This window comes from Mustelus asterias, chromosome 31, assembly GCF_964213995.1.
Source record: "Mustelus asterias chromosome 31, sMusAst1.hap1.1, whole genome shotgun sequence".
Classification (NCBI taxonomy): domain Eukaryota; kingdom Metazoa; phylum Chordata; class Chondrichthyes; order Carcharhiniformes; family Triakidae; genus Mustelus; species Mustelus asterias.
This window is the reverse complement of record NC_135831.1, coordinates 128,179-136,325: the sequence shown is the minus strand read 5'-3', so window position 1 is coordinate 136,325 and position 8,147 is coordinate 128,179. Positions and strand designations below refer to the sequence as shown.

The 8,147-nt window shown below is 45.8% G+C and overlaps 1 protein-coding gene across 2 annotated transcripts in view; it reads right to left on the bottom strand.

The window, feature by feature from the left end:
* Positions 1 to 606: 606 nt before the first annotated feature.
* LOC144481747 (polyunsaturated fatty acid lipoxygenase ALOX15B-like) overlaps positions 607 to 8,147 on the bottom strand; it is a 132,132-nt gene continuing 124,591 nt past the window's right edge. For both annotated transcript variants that reach the window (XM_078200895.1, XM_078200894.1), the window contains exon 14: positions 607 to 4,532. In XM_078200895.1, the coding sequence (XP_078057021.1) occupies positions 4,353 to 4,532 (180 nt within the window). In that variant the 3' untranslated portion in view covers positions 607 to 4,352. The remainder of the gene's footprint in view (positions 4,533 to 8,147) is intronic.

Here is an 8,147-nt window from a genome sequence, read left to right as displayed (position 1 = left end):
GAATATTGAAACTTGTGCCTTTCCCTGGTGGGAATCTTAGTTGTGGAAAGACAGATTACCCGCGACACTCAAACAGCCTGTGGACAAAGCCCTCCATTCTGATTGTGGGCTGGTGTAAAACTATTACTCGTAGTTTCATTGTGTTCTGAGCCTGTAACGCTTCCTTCCTCGCGCCCCCCCCTCCCCTTTTCGCATAAAGGGGTGGATATTGCGAGACCCTTTCCTGTGTGTTCATAGAATCCTACAGTGCAGAAAGAGGCCATTCGGCCCATCGAGTCTGCACCAACCACAATCCCACCCAGGCCCTATCCACATATCCCTACATATTTACCCACTAACCCCTCTAACCTATGCATCCCGGGACACTAAGTGGCAATTTAGAATGGCCAATCAACCTAGCCCGCACATCTTTGGACTGTGGGAGGAAACCGGAGCACCCGGAGAAAACCCACGCAATGTGCAAACTCCACCCAGACAGCGACCCGAGCCGGGATTCAAACCCAGGTCCCTGGAGCTGTGAGGCAACAATGCTAACCACTGTGCTACCGTGTCGCCCGACTACCGTGTGTTGTGTGTGTGAAATAATCCGATTGTTTATTTGACGTAATCTCCAGTCACCGTGCGAGTTATTCACAGGGAGTTGGAATATAATAGTTAGGGTAAACATTTACAAAAAGGAGGGACATTAAAAACGCTTTTCTCTTTACAGGCAGATACAGAGGAGAAATCAGGAACATAATACAGTCTGTAACAGCGTGTATGCATTAGTGTGTGTGTGTATATGTCCTCATGTACACGGGTGTATATGTCCTCACGTACACGGGTGTATATGTCCTCACGTACACGGGTGTATATGTCCTCACGTACACGGGTGTATATGTCCTCACGTACACGGGTGTATATGTCCTCACGTACACGGGTGTATATGTCCTCATGTACACGGGTGTATATGTCCTCACGTACACGGGTGTATATGTCCTCACATACATGTGTGTGTATATGTCCTCACGTACACATGTGTATATGTCTGTGTCGCACTCATGTGGAAGTGAGAAAGAATTAAACCTCCAACATGTTCACAGCTCAGGTTTGGCAGATTTGAAATCTAAAGGATCAGAGGTTTTGCAGTTTGAGTTTGGCTAGGATAAGCATGCGATGCTTCACCAGGTATGATACAAGTGACCTATTAGGGAGCTTTTATCAGACAAAGTTTATTTAAGAATTAAAGAAAATTAGCAATAACTTTTACCAATTACAAGCAAGGAAATAAAAACAACCAGGATAAATCCCGTTCCAACAAAACAAATCCCATCAACAAAACCTTTGCTACAGGTTTAGCACAGAAAATACGAATGCTCATGTGATACTGGAACTATCCTTTGATTGGATGCTGCAGTTCTCTTGATGTACGCACAGACAAGCTTGAAGTCAGAACAAAAAACTGTCCAAAACACATGACCTGCCACCTAGTTGTAAAATCCAAGTCAATGCTCAGATTAAAAATAAACAAGACCCCGTTTAAGCCATTGAAGCAGCACTGAAAGGACTTCTAGCAGACAGCCCAGTAAGAATGAAAAAAAAACCTGCTTACAACTGCAGAGAACATGATTTTTAAAAAAACAATTTCTTAAAAGCACACTAGCGTCACACTTGCTAGGCGTCACCTCCCTCTGATGAAGCTATGCTGACTATCCCTGATCAAGCTTTGCCTCTCCAACTGAAGATAGATGCTCTCCTTCAGACGTTTCTCCAATAGTTTCCCCACCACTGATGTGAGACTCACTGGTGTTAGTTCCCTGGTTGATCTCTACAACCCTTCTTAAATAGCGGAACCACGTTAGCTGTTCTCCAGTCCTCTGGCACCTTCCCCATTGTAAGAAGTCTCACAACACCAGGTTAAAGTCCAACAGGTTTATTTGGTAGCAAATACCATAAGGTTTCGGAGCGCTGCTCCTTCGTCAGATGGAGTGGAAATGTGCTCTCAAACAGGGCACAGAGACACAAAATCAAGTTACAGAATACTGATTAGAATGCGAATCCCTACAGCCTAATCAGTATTCCGCCTAATATACGCCTAGTATACAGCCTCATCCCTAATCATTCTGTAACTTGATTTTGTGTCTCTGTGCACTGTTTGAGAGCAGATTTCCACTCCATCTGTCGAAGGAGCAGCGCTCCGAAAGCTAATGGTGTTTGCTACCAAATAAACCTGTTGGACTTTAACCTGGTGTTGTGTGACTTCTTACTGTATTCACCCCAGTCCAACGCCGGCATCTCCACATCATGACCTTCCCCATGGCCAGAGAGGGATTGAAAATTTGGGCCAGAGCCCCTGCAATCTCCTCCCTTGCCTCCCACAGCAGCCTGGGGCACAATTCATCTGGACCTGGAGATTTATCCACTTTTAAGGCTGTCAACACCTCCAATACCTTGTCCTTCCCTGTGTCAACTTGTTCAAGAACCTCACAGTCTCTCTGTCTGAATTCCACACCATCGTCCTCATTTTCTTGAGTGAAGATGGATGTGAAGTTTTCATTCAACACTCTACCAACGTCCTCTGGCTCCACACACAGATTGCCCCCTTGGTCCCTAATGGGCCCTACTCTTTAACCAAAAGAGAAAATGCTGGAAAATGTCAGCACGTCTGGCGGCATCTGTAAGGAGAGAAAAGAGCTGACGTTTCGAGTCCAGATGACCCTTTCTCATGAGCTTTGACTTGAAATGTCAGCTCTTTACAGGTTCCATGTGCAGTAGACGATAGGGAACCTGTGGATGTGGTGTATCTGGATTTCCAGAAGGCATTTGACAAGGTGCCGCACCAAAGACTGCTACATAAGATAAAGGTGCACGGTGTTACGGGTAATGTATTAGCATGGATAGATTAAGCAAAGAGTGGGGGTAAATGGGTGCTTTTCTGGTTGGCGATCAGTGACTAGTGGTGTGTCTCAGGGATCAGTGTTGGGACCGCAATTGTTTATGATTTACATAGATGATTTGGAGTTGGGGACAAAGTGTCGTGTGTCAAAATTCACAGATGACACTAAGATGAATGGCAGAGCAAAGTGTGCAGAGGATGCTGAAAGTCTGCAAAGAGATATAGATAGTCTAAGTGAGTGGGCGAGGGTCTGGCAGATGGAGTACAATGTTGGTAAATGTGAGATCATCCATTTTGGTAGGAATAACAGCAAAATGGACTATTATTTAAATGGTAAAAAATTGCAGCATGCTGCTGTGCAGAGGGACCTGGGTGTCCTTGTGCAGGAATCTCAAGGAGTTGGTTTGCAGGTGCAGCAGGTAATTAAGAAGGCAAATGGAATTTTGTCCTTCAGTGCTAGAGGGATGGAGTTTAAAAACAGCGAGGTTATGTTGCAGCTGTATAAGGTGCTGGTGAGGCCACACCTGGAGTACTGTGTACAGTTTTGGTCTCCTTACTTGAGAAAGGATATACTGGCACTGGAGGGGGTGCAGAGGAGATTCACTAGGTTGATTCTGGAGTTGAGAGGGTTGGCTTATGAGGAGAGACCGAGTAGACTGGGGCTATACTTATTGGAATTCAGAAGAATGAGGGGAGATCTTATAGAAACATAAGATTATGAAGGGAATAGATAAGATAGAAGCAGGGAAGTTGTTTCCACTGGCGGGTGAAACTAGAACTAGGGGGCATGGCCTCAAGATAAGGGGGAGCAGATTTAGGACTGAGTTGAGGAGGAACTTCTTCACACAAAGGGTTGTGAATCTGTGGAATTTCCTGCCCAGTGAGGCTACCTCATTGAATGTTTTTAAGGCAAGGATAGATACATTTTTGAACAGTAAAGGAATTAAGGGCTGTGGTGAGCGGGCGGGCAAGTGGAGCTGAGTCCACAAAAAGATCAGCCATGATCTTATTGAATGGCGGGGCAGGCTCGAGGGGCCAGATGGCCTACTCCCGCTCCTAGTTCTTATGTTCTTATGCTGCCAGACCTGCTGAGATTTTCCAGCATTTTCTCTTTTGGTTTCAGATTCCAGCATCCGCAGTTTGTGTTTATCCTCTTCCCATTGATATTCTTATGGAATATCTTGGGATTTTCCCTACTTTTACCAGCCAGAGCTTTCTCATATCCCCTCTTTCCGAACTGCTTCCAGCCTGTACTTTCTATACCTCATTCATGCCTGATTTGCTCTCCTTCTACCACGAATGACACCAGTTTAAGCAGCAACAGAAATTAAAAATATAAAGGCATTTGATTATGGAAAGGATTTACGAAATGTTAACAGCGTTTAGTTGCGCGTTTTGGAATAATTTTTATTGCAGAATTCTAATCTGCCGTAGCGTAAAAAGCAACCCGTTGTCAGCTGTGACACACATTCCTGTTTTATATTGCAATGCTGTTTTCGATTAGATCCGGCAGCAGATATTCATACTTCAGTTCCAGGCTCTCATTCCTCTTCTCAATCTCAAGGGTAATTTGCTGCAGATCTTTCTGGAAGGTCTCGATACAGGCCCGCGGCTCTGCCTCAGTGAAACGTTCTTCCACGTAAGTTCCAAGTTTCGTCTGCAGGGAGAGAGACAGCAACTCTTGTGATGAGTCGCAGGCTCAGAAACACCACATAAACAACATCGCAATTCCAGTCACAGAGGTGGACATGGAATCTTTCATTGAATCATAGAATCCGACAGTGCAGAAAGAGGCCATTTGGCCCATTGAGTCTGCACCGACCACAATCCTACCCAGGCCCTATTCCCACAGCCCTACATATTTACCCTGCTAGTCCCCCTGATACTAGGGTCAATTTAGCACGGCCAATCAACCTAACCCGCACATCTTTGGACTGTGGGAGGAAACCGGAGCACCCGGAGGAAACCCACGCAGACACGAGGAGAATGTGCAAACCCCACACAGACAGTGACCCAAGCCGGGAATCGAACCCGGGTCCCTGGCGCTGTGAGGCAGCAGTGCTAACCCACTGTGCCACCGTGCCGCCCACGTCTTGCTCTAATCTTTCGCTGGTTTGATTAGTAAGTTTGCGGACAACACAAAGGTTGGTGGATTTGTGGATAGCGATGAGGACCATCAGAGGATACAGCAGGATATCGTGAAGGACAAGTCGTGCCTCACAAATTTGATTGAATTTTTTGAGGAGGTAGGGCAGTTGATGTCATATACATGGATTTTAGTAAGGCATTTGATAAGGTCCCCCATGGTCGGCTTATGATGAAAGTGAGGAGGTGTGGGACAGAGGGAAAGTTGGCCGATTGGATAGGTAACTGGCTATCTGATCGAAGACAGAGGGTGGTGGTGGATGGAAAATTTTCGGACTGGAGGCAGGTTGCTAGCGGAGTGCCACAGGGATCAGTGCTTGGTCCTCTGCTCTTTGTGATTTTTATTAATGACTTAGAGGAGGGGGCTGAAGGGTGGATCAGTAAATTTGCTGATGACACCAAGATTGGTGGAGGAGTGGATGAGGTGGAGGGCTGTTGTCGACTGCAAAGAGACATAGATAGGATGCAAAGCTGGGCTGAAAAATGGCAAATGGAGTTTAACCCTGATAAATGTGAGGTGATTAATTTTGGTAGGACTAATTTAAATGTGGATTACAGGGTCAAAGGTAGGGTTCTGAAGACTGTGGAGGAACAGAGAGATCTTGGGGTCCATATCCACAGATCTCTGAAGGTTGCCACTCAAGTGGATAGAGCTGTGAAGAAGGCCTATAGTGTGTTAGCTTTTATTAACAGGGGGTTGGAATTTAAGAGCCGCGGGGTTATGCTGCAACTGTACAGGACCTTGGTGAGACCACATTTGGAATATTGTGTGCAGTTCTGGTCACCTCACTCTAAGAAGGATGTGGAAGCGCTGGAAAGAGTGCAGAGGAGATTTACCAGGATGCTGCCTGGTTTGGAGGGTCGGTCTTATGAGGAAAGGTTGAGGGAGCTAGGGCTGTTCTCTCTGGAGCGGAGGAGGTTGAGGGGAGACTTAATAGAGGTTTATAAAATGATGAAGGGGATAGATAGGGTGAACGTTCAAAGACTATTTCCTCGGGTGGATGGAGCTATTACAAGGGGGCAAAACTATAGGGTTCATGGTGGGAGATATAGGAAGGATATCAGAGGTAGGTTCTTTACGCAGAGAGTGGTTGGGGTGTGGAATGGACTGCCTGCAGTGATAGTGGAGTCAGCCACTTTAGGAACATTTAAGCGGTTATTGGATAGGCACATGGAGTACACCAGGATGATAGGGAGTGGGATAGCTTGATCTTGGTTTCAGATAAAGCTCGGCACAACATCGTGGGCCGAAGGGCCTGTTCTGTGCTCTACTGTTCTATGTTCTATCCTATGTAAACCGCATCTATTTCAATGCAAGAGGCCTGACAGGCAAGGCAGATGAACTCAGGGCATGGATGGGTACATGGGACTGGGATATTATAGCAATTACTGAAACATGGCTAAGGGAGGGACAGGACTGGCAGCTTAATGTTCCAGGGTACAGATGCTATCGGAAAGATAGAATAGGAGGTAAGAGAGGAGGGGGAGTTGCACTTTTGATTAGGGAAAGCATCACGGCCGTACTGAGAGGGGATATATCCGAGGGTTCGGCCACTGAGTCTATATAGGTGGAACTGAGAAATAAGAAGGGGAAAATCACTTCAATAGGGTTGTGCTATAGGCCCCCAAATAGTCAGTGGGAAATTGAGGAGCAAATATGTAAGGAGATTACAGATAGCTCCAAGAAAAAGAGGGTGGTAATAGTCGTAGATTTTAATTTTCCCAACATTGACTGGGACAGCCATAGTATTAGAGGGTTGGATGGCGAGAAATTTGTTGAGAGTATTCAGGAGGAATTTCTCATTCAGTATGTGGATGGCCCGACTAGAGAGGGGGTAAAACATGACCTCCTCTTGGGAAATAAGGAAGGGCAGGTGACAGAAGTGTTAGTGAGGGATCACTTTGGGACCAGTGACCATAATTCTATTAGTTTTAAGATAGCTATGAAGAATGATAGGTCTGGCCCAAAAGTTAAAATTCCAAAATTGGGGCAAGGCCAATTTTGATGGTATCAGGCAGGAACTTTCAAGTTAATTGGGGGAGTCTGTGGGAAGGCAAAGGGACGTCTGGTAAGTGGCACGCTTTCAAAAGTGTGTTAACCAGGGTTCAAGGTAAACACATTTCTCTTAGAGTGAAGGGCAAGGCTGTCAGAAGTCGGGAACCCTGGATGACTCGGGACATTGAGGCCCTGTTCAAGAAGAAGAAAGAGGCACATGACGTACATAGGCAGCTGGGACCAAATGAATCTCTTGGAGTATAGGGAGTGTAGGAGTAGAGTTAAGAGAGAGATCAGGAGGGCAAAAAGGGGACACAAAATTGTTTTGGCAGATAAGGCAAAGGAGAATCCAAAGAGCTTCTGCAAATTCATAAAGGGCAAAAGAGTAACAAGGGAGAGAGTAGGGCCTCTTAAGGATCAACAAGGTCATCAATGTGCGGATCCACAAGAGATGGGCGAGATCCTAAATGAATATTTCTTATCAGTATTTACTGTTGAGAAAAGCATGGATGTTAGGGAACTTGGGGAAATAAATAGTGATGTCTTGAGGAGTGTACATATTACAGAGAAGGAGGTGCTGGAAGTCTTAAAGTGCATCAAGGTAGATAAATCCCCGGGACCTGATGAAGTGTATCCCAGGACGTTGTGGGAGGCTCGGGAGGAAATTGCGGGTCCTCTTGCCGAGATATTTGAATCATCAATAGTCACGGGTGAGGTGCCTGAAGATTGGAGAGTGGCAAATGTTGTGCCTTTGTTTAAAAAGGGCTGCAGGGAAAAGCCTGGGAACTACAGGCCAGTGAGCCTCACATCTGTGGTGGGTAAATTGTTGGAAGGTATTTTGAGAGACAGGATCTACAGGCATTTAGAGACGCAAGTACTGATTAGGGACAGTCAGCATGGCTTTATGAGTGGAAAATCATGTCTCACAAATTTGAGTTTTTTGAAGGGGTAACCAAGAAGGTAGATGAGGGCAGTGCAGTTGATGTTGTCTACATGGACTTTAGCAAGGCCTTTGACAAGGTACCGCATGGTAGGTTGTTGCATAAGGTTAAATCTCACGGGATTCAGGGTGAGGTATCTAAATGGATACAAAATTGGCTTCTTGACAGAAGCCAGAGGGTGGTTGTAGAG